The sequence below is a fragment of the Homalodisca vitripennis genome, chromosome 8 (assembly GCF_021130785.1).
Source record: "Homalodisca vitripennis isolate AUS2020 chromosome 8, UT_GWSS_2.1, whole genome shotgun sequence".
Classification (NCBI taxonomy): domain Eukaryota; kingdom Metazoa; phylum Arthropoda; class Insecta; order Hemiptera; family Cicadellidae; genus Homalodisca; species Homalodisca vitripennis.
The window spans coordinates 102571268-102596426 of NC_060214.1; the positions used below are offsets into that span (position 1 = coordinate 102571268).

The 25159-nt window shown below is 34.8% G+C and overlaps 1 protein-coding gene across 3 annotated transcripts; it reads left to right on the forward strand.

Moving 5' to 3' along the window:
• LOC124367809 lies at positions 1–24505 on the forward strand. Of its 3 annotated transcripts, none has more exons than XM_046824935.1 (2): positions 1–65; positions 22397–24505. In XM_046824935.1, exon 2 carries the CDS (start codon positions 22398–22400, stop codon positions 23610–23612), a length of 1215 nt encoding a protein of 404 aa, XP_046680891.1. In that variant the 5' UTR covers positions 1–65; position 22397; the 3' UTR covers positions 23613–24505. The 3 variants fall into 3 exon arrangements, with proteins under 3 accessions (XP_046680891.1, XP_046680890.1, XP_046680889.1); XM_046824934.1 differs by lacking the exon at positions 1–65 and adding an exon at positions 4296–4448; XM_046824933.1 differs by lacking the exon at positions 1–65 and adding an exon at positions 7985–8003.
• The last annotated feature ends 654 nt before the right edge of the window (positions 24506–25159 follow it).

A 25159-nucleotide genomic window follows, 5' to 3' on the forward strand; every position in this document is an offset into this window, starting at 1 on the left:
CTCAGACAATCATTTGGCAGACAGTCCCCTCTACAATGTTACTCAAGGCCATTTCACTGACGAACGTAAGTAGTTAGATGTTACACCGCTTATAGATTCCGGCAACAACATACCGATTCTATTGAGAAAAAAGTATATTTTTGATTACGTAGAAAAGCTGCACACATAAGACAGATTTTTGTAAATTACTAATTAGTTCGTATAGAATATGCAGTATTGAAAGTAAAATATAATTGAAAACGCCTTCTCTATAAAGTTGTTATTTATAGAGTCAATTGTATCAAATTTATTGATATTTTATTAGAAAAGTTTCAGTGGCGTAACCAGGCTACATTTTCACGGGGAAAGGGGGAGTTATTGAACATTTTAAGCAGTTCTAACTAGGGCTACCTCCCGTAAAGTTTAGGAAATGTTACCCACAGAATTGCATTTTAGAGTAATTATGATTTAATTACATTTTCCTGATCGAATAAATCATACAGCTATGGATTCATAAGAAAAGTAACCAACTTATCGATTTTTTTTAAGATGTGTGTTCTTAAGGGGATTCTGTATTTAGAATGGTCACTTTTATTTACTGTTATTTTTTATTTTAGTGTTTTTTTAGATTGCCCACATAATAAACCATGAAGTGAATACTTTTGTGGTAATATTAAGTCTTTATTTCCGTGCAATAAAAATATACATGCGTTTTTAATCTTATATATACTGAATTTTACTATTAATATCATACAGATACCAAGTAGTAAAAGTCATAATTTTTTAATGATTTTATAGGCAATTACAACCACTAAAATTCCATGTATTTTCAATGCCGTAACTTTTTTCAAAACTTGTTATAAATAGAAATTTGTAACATTTAATTTAAAAAAATATATATATATATTTTATATGAATTGTAGATTCATGAAATTGCCATAGGATTTTAAATGTTGTACTCGAGAATATGTATTAAATATTTCCCACTCCTATCTTTTATAGTTTTTGAAAAATAAAAATGAGTATATAAAAAAACACTATAATTTTAGACAATTGCAAGAAACCAACACAGTGTTATTATCATTCTATAAAATTGGAATATTACGTCCTTATTTTGTTTTAAACTCTTTTACCATCCCTTAATGTATAACTTATTAGGATAGTTTTAAATTGTTTTCAAATATAGAGTTTACAAATAGTTGTTTTAACATACACTATAAGCTTAGCCTAGTGCATGAATCCGCTCAACTAAAATAGTTTTTTTAACTAATTCGGAGGGCTTATTTAAAAGAAATCTTTGTACTTTACAACGCAAAGTAACGACACTTGTTGGTTGCCATTCATTGGATCAGTGTCAGCGTTGGCAAACAATTTGTTTAACGATTCGGTTAGTAACATTGGTTTTGCTAGTTAACCCTGGATTACTAACCCTAGTTCATTGTTACGTAGTTGCTAAGCGTTCGTAATTTTTACGACGACTTTTTATTTATTTATTTTGTTATATTAATACTTTTTTATTTAAAGAGCGTTAGAAGCTTACTTGACTTACCCTTAGTCGAATTTTTTATTGTAGCTTCATCCTAACTAATCCTTATTTATACATTTTGTTAAATATTTTTGCAATATATGATTATTTTTCATAGCAATATGATACGTTTGAGGAAAAACAATAAAAACGGATTAAAAAAACTTGTTTTTTATTGTATAAATACACTTTTGTATAGTATGACATACATAAAATGAACTGCTATTGCTAAAAATCTTACTCACCTGATGAAACACGTTTAGGTGGATCAATGAAAATGTATAATTTTAAAATTGAAAATTTCAAGTAACTGAATTGGTATTATTTAAAAATAAATGAAATTGTAACATTTTATTTTGAATTTTTGTTTTAACTTTCATCACATTGCACACAACACATTGCTCTGTGTTCACCACACCTTGCACTGTGACAACGGCTGCAGTAGGAGGTCGTCATTCGTCTCTTTGCTGATGGACAGAAGGAACAGATACTTTCTTGCTCCTGCGGTTGGTTGACGATGGGCAGTAGGAGGTATTCTCAGATTCAAATTCTCACAGATCATCGCTCGAAAGTTTCTCTGAAGGGAGGCGTTTTGCAAGCGAGTTCGCATGTGAGGGTGTGTCAATTCCATTGAGAGTTCCTTCATGAATGACTTACGGTTCTTAGGAGTCCTTCTTTGTGCGAAGCAGTTCAAACAATATATAACATATGAATTAATGAAGCATATGTTCATAATTCCAAAAAAACACATAATGGCCATCGGCGGGTTTTCCTACTACACGACATATTTTGACACATCTGATCCATTGTGTCCACTGCACCTTTAGTCTCATTGTAGTTGTGCACAATTTCGGATTTGTTGGAGATCTCTCTTACTGTTGCCGCGTAATGCATGGTTGACAGCAGGTATACAGTCTTGTTTTGTTTTGGTTTAAATGACACCAGTGTTTTGTTTGTGTCAAAGAGGAATATTGAACTGTTTACTTGTCTTTCCCTACTGTTAGAAAGTACATTGCTTGGTACCCCTTTCCTGCTCAAACGGATTGTGCCAACAGTTGTCAAATTGTAAGGAGGTCTCAATAGGTCGTCATCTAACTGAATACTGGTGAACCAATTATCTGCTGTAACATTTCTATTGGTTCCATGGATAGGTCTTGTAACTTCTTTTACAAACTATTCAGAAACAGGCATCCCTCCAGACTCCGTCTTCTTACCAATATATGGTATACCATTTATCATAAAACTAGTGTTTGTGTCACAAGCCAATACAATTTTTAAGCCATATTTTGAAGGTTTGTTGGGAATGTACATTCGAAATAGACAATTCCCACGAAAACCTAACAGCTGCTCGTCAACAGTAACATAAATGATCCAGGACTATACTTTGAGCTACAGTTGTTAGTAAACATGTTCGACAGTTCTCTAATGGGCGCAAATGGGTCTGATCTTTGTCTTTCCAAGCGGGTAATCATATTGTCAAACCGGAGACAGCACAGGATAAAATCAAACCTTTCGCTACTCATTACACTTTTATATTGGGTTCCAGTCCATTTCTGATCGCATAATTCCCTTGAAACTAAATGATTGTCTAAAACAGCGCTAGTTACCAACAAACTAAAAAATGCCATCATTTCTTCGTTATTTACATAGGAAGTTGTATTATTTTGAGTATAATAATTTGCTCTGACTCTGTCCATTTGCTCATTGGTGTGAAGAACTATTTTATTTACCATGTCTTCGTCAAATAGTTGAATGAAACATTCTCGGGGAGTTGCTGCTTGCCTTGCGTCACCGAGTACTTTCCTTCTAATCACAACAATATTTCTAGCAGGAGTTCTTGATCTTTGTGTGCCTGGGCTTGCAGACCAAACATGATTATTCTTAGCACGTACTACATGGCGTTGGAGAAAAATAATGTGGGAATCAGCAACTGTCGCTTCAGAATCATGATCTGCAGCAGATGGTAGAGTGGAAGAAGCAGGCGGTGAGGCGTCAGCAGGTGGCATGGTTGCAGCAGGCGACGGAACGGCAACAGAAGGTGGTGGGGCGGCAGCAAGTGACATGATGGGGGTAGGTGGCGTGGTGACATTATGTGGTATATTTGTAGAACCTGAAGAACAACCAGAGTTGTCTCCTCGTTTTCTTTTTCTGGTCTTAGGCTCCTCTTCTTAATCTGACTCAATATGATCGCCCGGCTCGAAGGTTGGGTCTGCATCAGTGTCGTCAGTATCCTCGACAGATTCACGCTCAACTACGTCTTCTTCACTACTATCACTATCAACAAATGAGTCTTCAAGCTACTCATCGTCTGACAAAGTCTCGTTTAGAAAGTTTCTAATACGGTTGTTTTCTTGTTCTTCAGTCTCGTTATCCATCACAATACAAGTACATGAAGATGTCACAATCAATACACAAAACAGCAACACACATAAAAAACTTAATAAAACAATAGCATTTTCGGAAGCACTGTATAACAATTCTGTAGGTAAACAAAAGTTCGAATTAAAACAGTCACGCAATTACTAACCGTTCTTAAAATTTACGACGCACAGCCTTAAACGAAACTTCCTATTGAACTATACGGCTGTCAGGCCAGTACTGAGGTCTATGGCCGGGGAGAAGAAGGTACTGTGGAGGGGGAAGGATTCGGGGGAATGGTTTCCCAGTTAGAGCATTTCGAAAATGGCGCGTCCGCATATAGTAATAAGTCGGTAAGTAGTAGTGGAGAGGGGGGGAATTACACGCATGCGGGTAATGACACGCAGGCTATTTTAAGTATTTAGGATGACGTCAGGCGCGTCTGTTTAGTGCTGCGTCCTAGTGGCCCAAACAACAACTAGTTACAAACGGTGATTCGGCATTTTCCATAGCCTTTAGAGCGTCAGTGATATAAAGTGTATTTTTCATTGGTTTTATCTTGTTTTTCTTCTCATGTTTTTACGTGGTAAGTACCTAAATTTAATGGTTTTCAAAAATAATTTATATTATTATTGGTAGAGTTAAGATTTAGCTTTCGTTTGTGCTTTGTTTCGTCCAACTATTTCATCTAGGCTTCGCGTTATGATTAGTTTAGAAACCGAGTACACTGCGGGGCAATCGCACGCAGCCGGTAGCTGCGTGGTATTCCCCCTCTTGATATGCGTGGTATTCCCCCATAACAATTTTATAATAAATACAGCCTTCTATTAAAAGTTTTTTTTAGATGCCGGTACTTATGCACTATACGGACCCCACCTATTTTTTACAAATTGGGCACAGTTCGGTGGAAAAAAACATCATGAATATGAAGATATTTACAACAATTAACAGAGAGAAAAAAATTGTTACTGTATATTGGCGTCATCCCAGAAGGCCACGATGTTTGCTAGCAACGCATCAAACCTATGCCTCCGGTCTCCGCTACTGCTGACCGCCACATGTATTCCGCCAAGAAGGTATCCAGATGATGCCGAACAGTTCCCCTTTGGACCTTATTGCGCCATTTCGCACTACCCCACATTCTTTCTACCCGCTGCGTGTTGGCCCCAGTTTCGGGATCTACGAAGTTGTAGCTGTGGTTGACCGAAAAAATGTTCAAATCCAGCACTTTCCAGTTCAACGGTTTTGTATCCTTTCCAGTAGTTAAACATAATCGTACTACCTGGTTCAATATGCTCCAGAATATCAGCCATAAGTGTAGCTGCACAAGGGTTCGTTACCTTGACCAAAAACCTAGCATTAGTCTCCTTGCGGCATGTGCCGGCGGCTTATCAGGCGTCTGCCAGGCAGTGACAGGCGCCGGACAGTGGTTCACGCGCCCGCTCTGCATGTCCACTACCTAGTCACCTGACCTAGGTTAGGTTAGGTTATATTATGATAGTAATTTAACATAACATAACATAACCTTACTTTACCCGATTTGTAAAAAAATAGGTGGGGTCCGTACTGTGCATAAGTACCTAGATGCCTAAGAAAACTTTAAAAAAAAAACTTCTTCTTGTATTCTTAAATGTATATTTTTAATATTGAAAAATGTTTCTTTTTGTGTGTGTTTTAGTGAAACTTAGAACATTTTCAATTCAAATTTTCAGCTCCATGAGTGATAGGCTCCGCTAAAGCTCAGCCAATTATTTACCTTATAATCGTAAGCTACTTATACAGGGTGACAATTAAGTCAGGAACCTCTTTTTTTTTTTTTTTTAACCACAATATAAAAAAATACCAAAGTTCACACGTGCTTACTGGTGATAGTAACGCACACATCTGTCCAATTACCTACCGGATAATCCCTTTGGAGGGACGGTCCACAAGGAGTCAGACAAAATTCTTAAATAGCAGCATAGGTCAAGTTTAATATCAAATTAAAGGTCTTACTTAGCAGAGTACAATTCCGCAAACCGGATTTCAAAAGGTGGATTCATTCAGTAATTATAGCTGTTTGAATTTTAAAACTATTGAACAATTGTTAAATTATTAAGTATTACAAGTAAAACCCTATTTTTAAGTACTTGTGATCAAAGTAAGTGTTCAAAATGTTGACCTATGCTGCTATTTAAAAATTTTGTCTGACTCCTTGAGGACCGTCCCCCAAAGGGATTATCCGGTCGGTAATTGGGCAGATGTGTGCGTTACTATCACCAGTAAGCACGTGTGAACTTTGGTATTTTTTTTATTGTGGTTCAAAAATTAAAAAAGAGGTTCCAGACTTAATTGTCACCCTGTATTTGTATTGCATGTATGTTTTTAATTCAGATATTTTATATAGCATTTTTCTTGCAATTTTTGTAAGTATTACATTTAATACAAATTGTTTGCACTAACATCTGGTTGATTAGCTAGGCTGTCAATCAGACTGGTTAATTAGATCTCAGTATGGCTGTAAACCTGAATATTTTAAGAAGTAAAATTAGGGTAACGTTCTTTTAGGTAGAATATTTTAGGTTAATACCATTTACCTAGGTGTGGCTTGACATTTTCACTTTATTAGATGAGCATTAGCGAAGCCAATCACTCGAGGGTCTGCATTTAAAAAATTTAAAACATTTTATTTTGGCCAAACTTCAGCGACCCCTATCTCTCAATTTCATTTCTGATTGTCCGCTCGATATCTCGATAACCTGTAGACTTGAAAATTTACATTTTAACACTAATTATGTGTGTGGTAGCCTTGATGGTAACGATAAAACCAAAAAATAAATAAATGTTGTAAACAAACTGAGTACAGCATATAGCATGTTTAGATGTGACATAGTGACAACACATGGAGCCGAATGAAATGAGGAATATACCGGTACTTGAAATTTAGTATTGAACCTCGGTGAGTCATGTTACGTAATACGTGGTGTGGAGTCCTTCTATGTTGTGTACTGGGGAAAATTGTAAAATTAAGTTAAATCCGTGTACAGTACCTATTTAATTGCTCCTTGGACGAAATTTTTGTTACAGCAACACGTAACCTGCAATTTTTATACGGAACAAAAAACACGTAATTGGCGGGAACAAATGTTTGATCAAGCCAATGGTTTGAACTGTCGGTTAGATTTATTGCTTTTCCCCATTCAGATGTTTTTTATTTACGAGGAAGATAATCAAATAACTTTATCATTTAATGAGACTAATTGGAACGGTTACAGGAAAACAACGTTCGCTGATTAAGATTGTACTTGACACGTTCAGTCGCGATAGCATGTTTTAGGAGTAACTAAAAACACAAAAGGAGCAATTTTCCTTAACAATACACGAACTTGGGTGTTAAAATAATGTTGTCGTTTATGTAATTATTAAAAACTACGAGTTATTATTTTAACAATGACAAAATATTTATTAAATAATTTAAAATGATACACAATTTAAAGTATTTCGAAGCAGAAAAGTGATTATGCCGAATTTCCAAATGAAAATATTAATGGTTTTTGAACATATGATAACGTTAATCTTAAAGATACCGCATTCTACTTTCCTCGTCATCTTCTCCAGGTGTGAATAGAATCTTAAGATATAAATTAAGCACACAGAGAGGGTAAGGTAAACTTAAGGTAACAGAGGGAGAAGAACCAACCAGTCACTGCACAGTACAATATATCCTCATCAGAGAAGATGAAAGACTAAGGAAACACAAAACTGGCACGTCCTCTGGCAACGGGATACGCCATCTCAAACAAAAATAGGATATGATAGCTATTGGTGATAAATAGCAGACAAAAATATAGTTCTTATAAATTAAGTACCTTAGCATATGATTGATCATTTCATTTAAAATTACTTATTTAGCAATATTACGTAATTTTATTTATTCTACGGCTTTAATCTTTAATTCACGTATTGCATCTTATAACGTACATAAATCTGATTGGTTTTCCAATTATAATTAAGTTGTTAGCGTTTTAACTAGCGATTATTTCCGGAACACTCGAACCGTAACATTTCAGTGACCTGTAAAGGAGTACAACGTAAGTGTTAATAAAGAGGGCGAAGCTTCAAAACCTTTCATTTAGGCATACTCTCAGATTCAGGAAATGTGGTAAGTCAATGTTTGGACCTGCAACTTTTTTTTTCTCTAGAATCATTTACCTGACACCCGAGAATTACTTTTAACACGTAAATCCATTTTATCTGGAAAACATGGAGGGGTTACATATTTTAAAAATGTAAAAAACTAATAGCCCTTGGTAACTCTTTATTCCCGGTTTCAACTCATTTTCGTAGGATAAAGCTTCTTCTTGGTTTCAAAATTATTTAAGGGATTTTACTAACAACATAAAATAACCAAATCATTTCAAGGTCTCAAAATTTAATTAAAATAACTTTGTTATTACATTTTGCAGTTTTTTAAAAAGATAATTTGGTTTACGAAATACCCTAAATTTCTTGATCGTGTATAGCCTTCTGTCACTAAAGATGCGTCACGGAGATATATTTACTCTTAAGAGGCAGTTTAGATCAGTGTCAACTATAATGAATACCAAAATTACCAATATGCATACATGATAATTTGCATACTTGCATTGGACTCTCTAAATGATTCCAAGTCAATCTCTACAACATAACATCTCTTCATTTATTATGAAATTGTTGGGAAGTTTTTAACATACAGTTTCCAGTAGAACATCTGTCCAAAAACAATTCCTTACGTAAATTATTTTTCTATATAAATATATAAGTGCATGAAACTATTTATTCAATTTTTAAGAGTATTTTATCCTTTATACAGTTGGTTTGTGCTGAATTAAGTCAAGAGTCTAATCAACATCAAAAGTGTGTAGTCATGTACTCGTACATACTCTATTTTAGTTTAATAAATAAATATTTTTTTGAGGTTTTTGGATTGTTTTAAATAAATTCAGGATGTATTGAAATTTAACCAAGTATCCTTTATCAATCTCTGAATTAAATTGTTCATGAGTACTGTGAATATGTAACAGTTTCGTGAACTCAGATGATGAATCCATAAAGGACTCCAAACCTTGCACTTGTTGAATACGATAATGAAATCTTGTACAATACAACCGTGTCTTTTCTCTCAATAAAGGTTTTCAAAAACTAAAATTTCTACTACTAAAAATGTGTACTTCCAAGAAGTTATAATAATACATTTAGATATACTATCTAGAAATACAGTATATGATATAAAACGAATTTGCACCTATTAACTAGAAAAAAGTTATTGGCTTTCATGATTGTTATTAATTTATTGACCTTAGATTTCTGTTATATTAAATTAAATATACCACAGATAAAAAAGTTGTGTAATGCTACAATTCACTACAAAGTTTTTTCTTTAGATTTTAGGATAAATTGAAAATAACCATGATATAATATAAAATGGCGTTACCTTAACTGATTATTACTTATTTATGTAATAGTTGGAAAGCCTTTGCTCATGGTTAGATTTTAAATTGAAAAAACATAATTCTTATTATGTTTATAAAATGTACAAAACATTCTTTGTTTCCAAACATATAATAACATAACAATTGTTTTTATATGTTTTATAAGCTTAAAATGGTTTTTATAGTCTTCATAATAATATAGATCTATGAGTGCTCTTATTGTATTTTTATGACATTTTTAATTTCTTTATTACATCTCTTAATCTTCATTACCATATCTTTCACTATTTCATCTTATAATAACACTTTTAATTTAAAATAAATTGCTATTTTTAAAACTTTTGCATTGAAGATGCATGTAAATAAGTTCAGTTTTAATTTCAAACAATGCCAATTTTTTATGTTCGTAAATTTTATTTTTTATTATATCAAAAATACATATACATATGATGGAATAATCGAATATAATCAAACCACTTGGATAAGCTAAGAGAAGTTTACATCATGTTTTTCTTAAGTATAAGGTGATTGTGGGAGGTCTAAATACTCCTACTGTCTTTCACTGTGAATATTATTCTTAAAACCCACAATCTTAAAACATGGAAGTTCAATCTTGTAAAACGTTGTTGACTAATGCGACAAATAAAGCCTTGAAAACACCTTATCATATTTTCAACCGATAACCAACTCTCTCGGAGTTGTTTATCCATCTGATAAGATAAATCGGCAAAACAGCAAAATAAAGACATGACACTGATAAGACAAAGTCCTTATCTTTTCAAAGAATGTTACACGAGCCATGGATGCTCTAAATTCAGAACTTGGTCATCACATTTTATTATGAAGAGACAAATGACGTTGACATTAAATCGAATTTTCTGTCAAACATTAACGTCACACATACTCTGCTCCAATACTGTGTTAGTAGTTTTTTTTTAATTTAGAAATAATCTCTACTTATGTACAACATTAAGAACCTAAATCCTGTCTCTCCAAAAGTATTAAATTTTGTACGAGTTAAAATCGATTTTGATAAGATGTATAAACGATGTATTTTTGCTGATGTACGAAATTATGTCCAATCGACAAAACGTCACAAACTCGAGTTTCTTTCAATAGTATGTGTTTTAGAATAATCTGAAAGGAAAATTTAAGTCTCCAAAACTGTACCCTTTTAGTGCCAAGCATAATTTGTTACAGTTATACTGAAAGTGCCGGGCCTTCACACACCTGTCTGTACCAAGATTGCCAGCCACTTTTGGCCAAAAATTACTCATTTTCTTTAAAAAACTCTAACTGGACCATTTTTTAAGATAAATTCCTATTTCTTTTTTTATATTACTCCTAGATAATTGTATTTTTTCAAAAATATAATTAATTATACAACCAAATTTGTTTATTTATTTTTTTATGGTAAAAATACTCAGTAAAAAATAAAAAGAATATATATTTTTTGAGTTTGACTTGAAATACAGTACAGAAAAAATCACATTAGCACAACATTAGGTACATGACTCAATTCCTCATTTAATTCTGAACAAAATCTCAAAATTTGAAAATGCTAACTTAAAAAAACATGTAAAATTTTACTTACCAGGAAAATATTCCATTTTGTGAATTAAATGTCAACTAATGTTTCTGGTTACTATAACAATATTAGTTAGTCAACCTTGCAAATATTTTCACTTTTCATTATCGTATCTTGTTTTTGAAAGAATAAAAATTAATTGTTCACTTATAAACACTAAAAATAACAAGTAACTATTTACATATATGTACACATAGAAAAATCATAGACAAAAAAACTCAGCAGAAGTGTGAAGGGTAACACTTTGTGTGCACCCCTCTCTTGCACTTAACACACATATACAAGGATTTTTTTTCTTTTTCCTCCTCCTTTAGGGCTCTCAACACTACAAACACAACAGTTTTTTGCTTGTTTTTTTTTTACTTTTTTAAAAAATTAAAAAAGTTAAATTAAAGTAAATTAAAAAAAAATTAAGTTAAACAAAGTAATAATTGGAAAGATTGTTTTATTGTGATTCCAAAACACTACTGATATGTTTATTTTAATTACTAAATATATTTTTAATCTTTTTTTTACAAAACGTCCTAAAAATAGGACGCTGGCAATCTATGCATAAACTGCCGACGTCCTAAAAATAGGACGCTGGCAATCTTCATACAATTATCCAACGTCCTAATTTTAGGACGTTGGCACTTACGATAGTAAGGTATGCGAGTAATGAAATGTAAACCCATTTTTCATGAGTTTAATTGTTTTTGAGACGGAGGGAGCCGAGCGCGCTGGGCTCACCCATACGTACTGTGATTCAAGGTCAATTGTAAATATCTAAGAATATACCTCAAATTTCGTATAATTTGTATTATTTATCAGTTAATACATTACATTTACTAACATTTTACACATATATTCATTTAATATTACCAACTCATGTTTGTAATTATAAACTCATAAAATGAAATCTTTGAAACTTGATACGTAGGTTCCTTTGAAGATCGCGATTGAATTTTGGGTTCAAAATGGCAAAGAGCTACAAAGTAAAAAGTAAATTCCTAACATTTTTAGAATCATGTGACATTGTTCACTATTTTATCAAGACACATGAAAGATTTGCTTTACTGAAATACTTTTAAATGATTTCATCTAAAGAACATCTATGGAACATTTTAATTTTACTTGAAAAGTAAAAAAACATATGGTTGGTTTATTAAAGAACAACTTAGTTACAAATTTCAATATGTATGATGTTTACTAAAATAAAAACCTAATAGAAAATCTACTATACACAGTCTACATCGTGACCTTAAGACCTGACCTTAAAACTGTCATTTACTAGTTTTCCTTATATTATTAAGCTTTAATTTTCTCCACGTGGTATTGTTCTACCTCCATTTCATAAAGTGAACATTTTATTAATTTAAAATGTCTGAAGAAAAAAAGTTGAGTCATGATCAACAGTACTTTTTTACCGGCAGGATCTTCTTGAAATCGGGTCTTCATCCGTTCGTCTGCGCAATTCTCTTGATAGAAAGGTAGTAGGACATGGAACTCTTACATAGGCTCCTCTTGGTCCAAGGAAGAACCCTATTAATTTTGAGGTCAAATGACAGTCCTTCTGTCCGTTCGTCTGTGCAATGCTCTTGATAGAAAGATAGTAGGAATATAGAACTCTTACATAGGCTCCTCTTGGTCCAAGGAAAAACCCTATTAATTTTGAGGTCAAATGACAGTCCTTCCGTCCGTTCGTCTTGCAATGCTCTTCATAGAAAGGTAGTAGGGACATGGAACTCTTACATAGGTTCCTCTTGGTCCAAGGAAGAACCCTATTAATTTTGAGGTCAAATGACAGTCCTTCCGTCCGTTCATCTGTTCAATCCTCTTGACAGAAAGGTAGTAGGGACATGGAACTCTTACATAGGTTCCTCTTGGTCCAAGGAAGAACCCTATTAATTTTGAGGTCAAATGACAGTCCTTCCGTCCGTTCGTCTGTGCAATGCTCTTCATAGAAAGGTAGTAGGGACATGGAACTCTTACATAGGTTCCTCTTGGTCCAAGGAAGAACCCTATTAATTTTGAGGTCAAATGACAGTCCTTCCGTCCGTTCGTCTGTGCAATGCTCTTGATAGAAAGGTAGTAGGGACATGGAACTCTTACATAGGTTCCTCTTGGTCCAAGGAAGAACCCTATTAATTTTGAGGTCAAATGACAGTCCTTCCGTCCGTTCGTCTGTGCAATGCTCTTCATAGAAAGGTAGTAGGGACATGGAACTCTTACATAGGTTCCTCTTGGTCCAAGGAAGAACCCTATTAATGTTGAGGTCAAATGACAGTCCTTCCGTCCGTTCGTCTGTGCAATGCTCTTGATAGAAAGGTAGTAGGGACATGGAACTCTTACATAGGTTCCTCTTGGTCCAAGGAAGAACCCTATTAATTTTGAGGTCAAATGACAGTCCTTCCGTCCCTTCGTCTGTGCAATGCTCTTGATAGAAAGGTAGTAGGGACATGGAACTCTTACATAGGTTCCTCTTGGTCCAAGGAAGAACCCTATTAATTTTGAGGTCAAATGACAGTCCTTCCGTCCGTTCGTCTGTGCAATGCTCTTCATAGAAAGGTATAGTAGGGACATGGAACTCTTACGTAGGTTCCTCTTGGTCCAAGGAAGAACCCTATTAATGTTGAGGTCAAATGACAGTCCTTCCGTCCTTCGTCTGTGCAATGCTCTTCATAGAAAGGTAGTAGGGACATGGAACTCTTACGTAGGTTCCTCTTGGTCCAAGGAAGAACCCTATTAATGTTGAGGTCAAATGACAGTCCTTTCGTCCCTTCGTCTGTGCAATGCTCTTGATAGAAAGGTAGTAGGGACATGGAACTTTTACATAGGTTCCTCTTGGTCCAAGGAAGAACCCTATTAATTTTGAGGTTAAATTACAGTCCTACAGTCCGTCTTTCTTTTCGTATGTACGTATAGTACATATGTTAATCTTTGTCCAAGGAATAGTTGTATTGATTTTAGGGTAAAAATTAAAAGTCATCCATCTGTGCGCTTTTTCGATACTCCCTTGTACTCCAGTACTCCCTTGTAGCAGCTTATTTTCTATTGGAAGTGTTAATTCAGATCTATTTCCACTTCCACTTAGTGCAACGTATGAAGTCTCATTCTCAATTGTGCTCCTGATGAGACAATGAGATAACCTCTTCATCTATCTGGATTACACTTGATTTTGTAGTCTATGTGTCTCTGATGTCAAAATGATGCAGAGTTCGTTTTGAGCGTCATCGACATTTTAGGATCTCTTAAGAAGGACGTGGACTCTACATTCCAGAAGGACTAAGTAAAAGGATGCAGCTGAACTCAACATTTGAATTGAATCAACCCTTCCCACCACAGCTTCGTTATTTAGTTCGTTAGTTGGTAAAACACCGTACAGCAAAAGAGGAAGACTTTAAATCCCATCCGAGATAGGTATATCTGAAAAAAGTAAAAAAGTTAACAGGTCAAATGTTTCGTGGAAATAAAAAGACACACGACAGACAAAATATCGTAGATAATTAGTTTATACAACATAAAACACTCTGTAAAGTATATCCGTTGTGTTTTCCTGCTCCTTGTAACTATTCATTTTAATTATTCTTATCAGGCTCGTTTACACGTATTTGTGTTAACTTATCTTTTCTATGAAATCAAAAAAACATTTACCTTGACGATAAGTAATGCGATTACGGAAGTACACATTTCGAATTTGTACTACACTAACTGTCCGACAAGACACACACTTATAATCAGTATACTTCGAAGAATCGTTTCGAATAAGTAAGTTAGTAGCAATAAGTAAGTTCCATCGTTTCCAATTTTATGAGTACCATTTAATTCAATTCTGTGGGCTGTGAGTCTGCGAATTTATAGTTTATTATCTACTCGCACATATGGACGTTGCAGGGGCTTCTCGCCTAGAGATTACAAGTATTAAAAGTCTAACAAATAGCAAAGAGTTTTTTTTCTGATTAACGATTGTATTAATTGAAATGAATAACTTCTATGTCTAAATATTGTCGTATTTTGGCTCGTTGATGGTTACCAGTATGATAACAAATTGTCTGCTTGAATGTATTATTTATAAACATGCCACATTTGTTAAGGGTCTCATAGTTCAGGAACTTGAAGAACTTTTCATTGTATAAGCATAATACTTTGGTTTTCTTCAAATCGATGGGTGATATTTTCCCAAAAAACTAATCTATCTATAGCAAAGCTAGTTTTAGTGAAGGTTGAATAGGATGGCATCAAAATTGTTAACAATATGAAACTATATTTTTTTCTCAAATAATATATAAAATAATAGTTATATCACCTTCGGACACCTGTATAGAGAGATCGAGTCTTTCATGGTCTGTAAATGGTTAAATCAATATTAAAGCAGCGTCAGTTAAGTATGTTACGGTTGGTTTTAAGTGTGTGACGCTAGAACAAATTAGATTCGAGAAAGAATTTGGTTTTATATCTTTTTAACCCTTTTAATACGTGCCCTCCCATATCGACCTCCCCCAAAACTGTTGTGGCTGACCATCAATTTGTTTCTTAGGCCGAATTCCTCTCCCCCTCCCAACCCCGAAAGAATTGTTGTTTGCTTATTCAATGCAAACTGTCTCTCGGATCCTGCAATTATTACTCTTATAATTTAATTTATTCAAATTAATTCCTAGAAAAAGTAATCCAGTATTTTAAATCATTCTAAAATTTATAATAGTTTAATCATTTTAAATGCAAGAAAACGTCTGTGGATTTTGCATTTACTTCTTAAACAATCATATAAACATTCTTTTATTGAAAAAAATCATTGATTCTTTATAAATATTAGTAGCACCTCACAGGTTATCAACGTATTTGGGAAGTAATACAAAACGTATTTACCGCTCGTATTTAATTCCTAAAATATTACTTAATTTAAGCATATGTTTTCCATGGTAAATGCATTTAAAATAATGTATGAAACTATAAGTTATTTTGTGTTTTTCTATTACATTACTAGAGTTCAGTGCAATATTATCGTAATGTGAGCTGTTTGAGGGTTACCCGAAATATATGTGTGTTATGATTTATACTCTGAAACTGGTGTAACTGTAGTAACGTAAACGTAAATGGCTCAGTCTTTAGTAATGGTAATGGTCGTAACGTAAATATAGGAATAGCACCAAAGATCGCTGTAGGAAAGTTTCCATCAACTGTGTGCGCCGGATATGCCAATTGGCCACTTAGTTGCATTATCTGCACATAGAGGGCGGTGGCGCTGCAGTTAGGGCAGGGAATTCATTCCTCCCTGGTCAGGGCTTAGCACAAAATATTCAACCCTACAAACACCGCCCAGTTTGCACAAAATATGTGATATATTTAGATGGATTTACAAGTTTTAGGATTGCTTAAAAATAATGTTACTTGCATAACTATATGTTTTTATATATCATTTCTTATGCTGAATAATAATAAATTATTCTCTAACTGATATGGAGCTGTTTTATTTGTAAAAAGTAAAAAATTCATTTAAAAAGTAAAGAAAGGAAACATTATGTTGTATTATGCCCCTTGACGTCACTACTATAATTGTTTCCATGGCAACCAACAGCTAATTTATACTCCAAATTTTGTCTACTTTAAAAAATATATAGTTGCATATATTTTAGTGTTTGGAAACACAAACTATTTATTCTGTTTGTTGAAAATGCGTATGCTTAAAATTGACATAAATATGTACCCCTACATGTGTTAAAATATAGCTTTTTACACCTACACAAAGAAATATTTTTTATATTTTAATTCATTATCTGTAGTCTAACATGCCTATTACAAAGTACTCACAAACTTTTTAGTTGGCTTTGCTTATTACTTGATAATGACAAAGACATATATATACAGGGTGTCCCATGAAGAAACGGAGAAACTGTCAGGACTTAGTTAGTTATTTTGTTAGCATTTATTTATTTTTTTTTCCATAGTAAGTGAAAATAAAAGTTGATAAAAACATGTACGTTCAGCAAGAAAAAAGTGTAACCGATTTTGTCTATTCTTCGTACGTTATTTATTTAATTAAAAATTGATTTTCTTAAAGTTTACGTATAATTTTAATTGGCTTATTTTACATCATTATCTTAAGAAATTAATTCTTTACAAGTTTTGTTAAATAATTTTACGTGTTTGTTGTACATTTAACAAAGTTAATCTACTTGAAACCTAAATGAAACTTGTTTTTGGACACCGAATTTTGCGTATTTCTTCAGATATCTTAAAAATTACTGCAGCTAGAGGTCTGGTACCAATTTTATTCAATTTTTCAGTTCAATTTGCATAATATACATTAAATTTAACGTCCTGGGTAACGGCCAAAATAATTTAATAGGGCTCTCTTTTAACGGTGGCACTGAAATCTGGGCGAAATCTTTCACCCTATATGGCTCGCTAACTAAGCGTTTCTGGACCTATGTGTATATGAACTTTTTTATAATTTTCACCGTAAGAACAAGTCTTGACAGTTTCTCCGTTTCTTCATGGGACACCCTGTGTGTGTGTGTGTGTGTGTGTGTGTGTGTGTGTGTGTGTGTGTGTGTGTGTGTGTGTGTGTGTGTGTGTGTGTGTGTGGTGTGTGTGTGTGTGTGTGTGTGTGTGTGTGTGTGTGTGTGTGTGTGTGTGTGTGTGTGTGTGTGTGTGTGTGTGTGTGTGTGTGTGTGTGTGTGTGTGTGTGTGTGTGTGTGTGTGTGTGTGTGTGTGTGTGTGTGTGTGTGTGTGTGTGTGTGTGTGTGGTGTGTGTGTGTGTGTGTGTGTGTGTGTGTGTGTGTGTGTGTGTGTGTGTGTGTGTGTGTGTGTGTGTGTGTGTGTGTGTGTGTGTGTGTGTGGTGTGTGTGTGTGTGTGTGTGTGTGTGTGTGTGTGTGTGTGTGTGTGTGTGTGTGTGTGTGTGTGTGTGTGTGTGTGTGTGTGTGTGTGTGTGTGTGTGTGTGTGTGTGTGTGTGTGTGTGTGTGTGTGTGTGTGTGTGTGTGTGTGTGTGTGTGTGTGTGTGTGTGTGTGTGTGTGTGTGTGTGTGTGTGTGTGTGTGTGTGTGTGTGTGTGTGTGTGTGTGTGTGTGTGTGTGTGTGTGGTGTGTGTGTGTGTGTGTGTGTGTGTGTGTGTGTGTGTGTGTGTGTGTGTGTGTGTGTGTGTGTGTGTGTGTGTGTGTGTGTGTGTGTGTGGTGTGTGTGTGTGTGTGTGTGTGTGTGTGTGTGTGTGTGTGTGTGTGTGTGTGTGTGTGTGTGTGTGTGTGTGTGTGTGTGTGTGTGTGTGTGTGTGTGTGTGTGTGTGTGTGTGTGTGTGTGTGTGTGTGTGTGTGTGTGTGTGTGTGTGTGTTGTGTGTGTGTGTGTGTGTGTGTGTGTGTGTGTGTGTGTGTGTGTGTGTGTGTGTGTGTGTGTGTGTGTGTGTGTGTGTGTGTGTGTGTGTGTGTGTGTGTGTGTGTGTGTGTGTGTGTGTGTGTGTGTGTGTGTGTGTGTGTGTGTGTGTGTGTGTGTGTGTGTGTGTGTGTGTGTGTGTGTGTGTGTGTGTGTGTGTGTGTGTGTGTGTGTGTGTGTGTGTGTGTGTGTGTGTCATTATGAAAATTTGTATTTTTCCACGTAGAAGGTTTTTATGCTATGCCCATTGATGCGACTCACCACTAAGAGGCGCAAAATATAAAATTTATCAGAGCGCCTGCACTTTATAAACTGCAATTACGAGACAGTTACTTATATTAAATAGCCAAACACTATTTGTAGGCGCTAAGTTTTGGTGTATATGTGTCTTTAAAATAAATTTCTGGTTGAACTTATTGTCAGATTAGTTTATAATAAAGTACATGTACGTGTACAATGGCTATAAACATACACTTTAAACAGATTTTCGTGATCGTGGCAACAAGGTAAACTCTACATCGGCGTTGGAAATACAGTTTACCTGAACCAGAAGTGCTCATACACGGGAAAAGCTTACGAAAAGCGTGCGAAGCTGAGGGAAACAGCTAGTAGAAAATAAAAAAAGAAAACGGGTTCTATTATCTGATGAAATAAATACGTAAACCGTAAAAATATGCGTATCAATAAGCGGGAAACGACCAACCCCTGAGGTGTCGATACGGTATTCATAGGGCCAAGCATATACGACTTGCAAGTTTCGCCGTCTTAGATCGAGAATTTTCGCCATTTAATTTAAATTGAAGAGTTTGGAGTGACATCGTCCGCAAATACTGCGATGGAAGCGCTGACCTTAAATTTGTTGCTATATATATATATATATATATATATATATATATATATATATATATATATATATTAATTGATTTTTGCAGGCAGTTTCATTTTATATAGTACATTTATAGTATTTATTTGTCTTGCTGTTACTGGGGGGGGGGGTGGATCTGTTCTGGACGTCCTTGATAAGTATTATACAATTTAAAATCGAAATTTAAGCTTTGGTACAAACGGGGCAATTTGAATTGCATCAACTTGGTCACCGAGCTCAGTTTGCCAGCTGAACGTTGAATTTTACCTGAACATAAATTTAATTATAGTTCTTTCTAGTGCGCAACTATTAAGTATATAAGACAGAGCTGTGCTACAATTTCGGTATGTAGTGATCATATTCGGTATTATTTCAATGATTAAATTTATTTACAGTAATGCAACACAACCGTTCATAAAGATCCTTTGCGTTGTAGAAGAACAATATTTTACATACTTTAGATCTATAATATTAACCATGTGTAAATTCCCTAAAATGAGCCCTTTGCCTACTTTTTAAAGCGTGTTTATTTCGGCTTTCGTTCTTGGAAATTAGGCCGCAGTATACTTGATGTGATAACCAAATAACAGATTACAATATAACCCTCATTATTTATATTTGATCACTGTATTCTGTCATTGCTTTGGTCTGCAGTCTATGAGTTATATCAATTTCTGATCAGTATATCAACTCTCATCACTCAAATATAGGCAACTTTATGATTTTCTTAACCATGAACAAACTTTACTTTAAGTTCAAAGCAGTGACCATACTGTGGTCACCTATTTTTTTCTCGGAGAGAATAACACTAGTGGAGGGATATTTTCTGTCCCCCTTATGTTACTCCTTCAGTAATTACAATCATACCACGCCACAATCTTGAGTTATACAGTTTAAAATATCTTACATGAACACATTCACAGACTTGTGTATTAAATTTGGCGTTTTAGAATTGTTTAAATAATTAGATGGTTTGAATTGACAACTTAGAGCACAATTTAGAGAATTCTTTTGCTTTTATTATTTGTACTATAGTAGTGATCAAGCATCACTGTATTTTGTATAGTACCCGTCATTCATTACGGTAAGAATAACACACAAATTACGTGACCATAACTTTGTTGATTTGAGAAGATTAAAAATACGTTTCCTTATACCGCTAAGACCGTGAGACTGCCGATGTGGACTGCTGGGCAAAACACAGACTGTCATAAAAACTCCTGATAAACAACTTTTTGTTCGTCCCTCAGGCAGCAATATTACCAGACTGAGAGGAAAGCTCTTGGACAGACAACCTGTAATTGACCGTGGTATAAACAGCCAGTCCACTCCCGCCACTTTCAAAGATGACCTTGGACTTGTTTCTTGTCATTGCGAAACATGCCTAACAGGAAAATGCAGCGTTTTGCACTGCAGCTGGTAGTCGGGTGGAATCAAGGAGGTTACTGGTATAAAAACTGTTTCTCCAGCACCACAAACCTGTGAAAACTTCAATAACGTTTCTGTGTACAGTATTAACCTGCAGTCACGTTCCGTTGCAAAGTTTCAGAATATGCAGAATCTTAACATTGTAAGGTGGAATCAAAGGTGGATCTACAGTGTGAAGAAATTCTGCAGAGTATCAAGAATCAAGAATTTTATTGTCTAACACAAGTGATTACATGGACAAATGTCAATAAACACTAAAAACTAATGGCTAACAAAATACAGTCTCATGAAATTCCTTAACAGTGCAAATTCCTTAACATTTTTATTTAGGCTTTAAAATGTTTATAAGGCAAGGCCTTTATGTTTTTAGGCAAGTTATTAAACATATTTGATCCTTCCTGTCGAAAGCAGATTGGGTTACACTATTATGAACTGACAACTAGGTTAATTTTAATTCCTAGTTTCATACCTGTGTATATCAGATTTACAACAAGTTTTGATTGATTGATTTAACTTAATATACACGATGTCAATAAAGTCCAGCATGGGCTTGATAATTCCCAAATGATTATAGGCAAAGCAATAAAACTTGGCACATCATTATTGCACCTATAAATCTACTTTTAGAAGTAATTACCATTTTTTGTCATGCCAGGGGATAACCCACAAGGAGTCAGAAGGAAATCTCAAATAAGAGCATAGGTTGTAACTAATTAAAGTAGAGTACAATGCCGCAAATCCGACCTCAAAAGGATCACTCTTTAAAACATACGTTGGTTAAAAGTTTGAAACTACAATGTAGATCCTCTTCTAGGTGGTTTAATATTCTTCTCTTGACTCGAGTTGTGAAAGATAAACTAAAATAAATGAATACTGGACTTAAGAGATAGTTCTTAAGGTAGTTAGTGACTTTTCACATCCAATGGAGGATGGTCTACAAGGAGATCGGCAAAAATTTTCAACGTAAACATAATTCAAGATGTACATATTTTTAAGGCGTTTAAGTGTCAGACAGACTAAGGGTAAAGTCCAAAGGTCAGCCTAAAAATAAACTTTATATTGCAATAACTGATAGCAAGTTTTTCCCTTGATCGTTCTTCTATGCTAAACAACCTATAAAATGAAGGTAAAGAAAGAATGCCTGACTTAATGAACACTGATTACTATAAATTTTAAAAGGGTCCCCGATTATCAGGCGAATAAATCTCTTTTGTAAGATAAATATTTTTAGTAGTGTAACCAGTTTCCCCACGGAGCAGTTACATACGCTAGATGACTGTGTATATGTACATAAATATAGTAAGAAAAACGTCAGGGCCTACACTATTGCTTTAGGATCCTAACATATAAATGCCCTTCGAGATTTTAGAAGCTATAGAGTCTATGTGAAAATTAAGTTCCCACTTAAGATTAGATTGTACAATTATACCCAAAAATTTAAGCTAAGTACATTTTGCTTATTACTAAGACAAAGTGTTAGGTCATGAACCTTATCATCATTCAGCTCAATACCGAAAACGGCTAAACTAGCATTGTCGACAGTCATCTTGTTTTGAAGTTATTTTAAAATTCAATTTTGTGGACCAAATTGTCCTTAAACTGTGGTATTTTTATAGATCTCCCATACGTGATGAGCTTTCAGTGTCTTAAAGGAACTTATGTAAGCTGTTTTTGGTTTCCTTCTCTTTTTCTTATGTTTGGTCAAAAATATGATTTCTGCTCTTTATCTTTTTATAAGTATATATTTAATCCCTAATATATGAAGCTGAATGAACCACCCCAGGAGGTATAAACTATCCAAAAATGAACCCTCAAAGGGGTTGTTCTCAGCGTATACATTAATGTATTTTTGTGTTTCAGGATGATGGGGGACTTAACTCCAGAATGGTTAAATGAGGATTTTGTCGTGGCTGCCTTGCAGGGGGGAGAGCACAAAGAGCCAAAAGTGACGATCGCCAACTTCAGCGTGGCTCCAGCAGACGTCCTCAACTTCTCCAGCGACATCTTCCGTATTGCGGTTCGTTACCGGATAGGCAAGTCTAATCAGGAGCACTCAAAAAACCTGATAGTGAAGAACACCGACGATACTGCACTACTGCAAGCTCTACTGGGGCCGAGCATTTGGGAGAAGGAAACGGTCTACTACAGAGACCTACTTCCGACCATGATGGAGAAGGCTCAGTGTAAGTTCGCTCCAGAATCCTTCTACTGCTCGCTTGACAGAGTATACATCATGGAAGATCTGAGTAAGGACTACATTCTACTGGACTCGCATCAACAGTTGGACTTCGATCACTTCAAAATGTCTCTCACGACCTTAGCGAAGTTCCATGCAAGTTCTGTTGCCGTATACCATGAAAAGCCGGACTTGATTAAATTCGTGGGCAGAGAGTTTTTCTTCCCGGAAGGTGGAGGACCTCTGAAACAATGGATAGAGACTGGAGTGAAGACGTACGGAGAGGTCCTCAGCAACAGCGAAGAACATAAGGAGTACGCGGACTTCTTCCTGAGCAGAGCAGACAACATTTGGGATGCGGTTGTGGAAACTATAAAGCCCAGAGCTAATCACCTGAACGTACTTAACCACGGCGACATGTGGACTGCTAATATCATGTTTAAGTACAGTAAATCCGGTGAACTGGATGATTTGAAGTTTATAGACTACCAATCGTCGAGGTACACGACTCCCACAGCTGACCTGGTGTACTTTATGTACACAAGTGGCAGGCACGATGTGCGCGAACACCGGCAGAAGGAACTCTTCCTCCATTACCTCCAAGTACTCAACGACACTCTGCAACAGCTCGGGTGTCCCGAGAGGTTCACTGTGGAGGAGTTCAAGGAAGACCTCAAGAGAATGGTGCCTTGGTTCGTCGCCGTCTCTCCTTTCGCGTTCGCCCTGGTGGCTGCCGGAGCGGGCGAAGACGCACAAGATTTCTCTGGGCTCACATCCGAGGACTTTATAGCAGGCAAGGGCAATCATCTGGTTCGGAAACTTTGTCTAGGAAAAACAATATCTGATCGAATACCAAACTATGTCAGGCAATACTTAGCTCTGATTAAGTCCTTTGAATGAACTATAAACAATAGCTTTTTTGCAAGATATATTACAACTATAATGCGAGATTTTCGAGAAGGAATTACTACGATTCCCCATCATTACTGATACGAAAGTTCTTTTATCTATTATTGCTTACAAAATAGAACATAAACTCAGAACACAGAATATAAACTCATAATAAGTATCATAAACAAAGAATATTATTGTAAACAGAACTCATAAATCTAAATATAATGCAATACACTAATTGCAGACAACAACAATTTTTATTTATAAAAATGCAGTTCAAAATTAATGTGATCAAATTTAAAATAGGGGAATTGTAGAAGTGGATTTAAGTTTTTTTTTTTTTTTTGTAATGAAAAATAGATTTTTCAGAAACAAAATTAAACATTAAATACTGTCTAAATTGCTTCGAACAGAAGTAATGATATCAATAATAAGCCTACGCTTTTATCAGTTTTTGTGTTTAAAATTCAGAAAATCGGTTCAGAACATAATGAAAAGTGTCATAGAAAAATAGCCACACTAGATTATTTTTATTCTGTCAATTTAGAGTATTTACTGTTTTAATGAATATTATAAGTAATAATATAACTACCTAATATAAATAAACTAATTAATAAACGTGTATGAAATTTAAATATATATTTACAATGATTTTTATGATTGTATATTTCATATGTAGCTATAAACATTAGTAAGACATACAGTATAATTTTCTTTAAAAGCATTGTCAGATTTACTCTCTAAGATTGTATGTAGACCTGTAATAAACTCATTATAATATTATATTATTGCATTCAATGTATCAATCTTACAATATAAGAGAAGTGTTGTACTAATACCACTTGTTTATCTTGCCTATACTAAATATTATAGTTTTTATTATTAAAACAGTGAAGTAATGTCATATTTACTTTAATGTGACATAATATCTGTATTTAGAAACATTATCAAACTTAAGACTATGTTATATTTATAGAATTAGACCTGCAAGTACTGTCCACAACTCAAATCGTAACAAGTCTCATCCTTGAATTATATAATAGCAACATTATCTTTAAAAAATAGTTTTGTGCCAAAAACTAAAAATGTGCAAAAATTCCAGAATCTTCTATCTGGTCGGCATGATGTGGTAAAAATATTGTTTTTGTATTTGTCTACCATCTTATATCTCATTTCATGACTTTATGTTTCAAAGGAAGCTGAAAACTTCGAGCTCTAGACTTCACTTGATCTTAACAATTAATTGTGCACATCATTTCAATATCCTTCACCTACAGGTAAACTCACCAAAATCTAGTGTATTAAATTTTTAACTGCGGCTTGTACACTCTAATAGTGGCTCAGCCGTTGTGTTGATAGATTCTACTCTTCGAAGTATCCTGCAGTACGCCTTGATCGGAGGGTTGACATAGAATAATCACATTGATCATGTTTGCGCCATATTGTCCTTGGGCATTCGTCTCTTGAGATCCTTATAGAATTAGTGTCCAAGCCATGTGTTAATTAAGGAATATTATGGGATCATTTATCCTCATCTCTCTCATTGTGTGGTA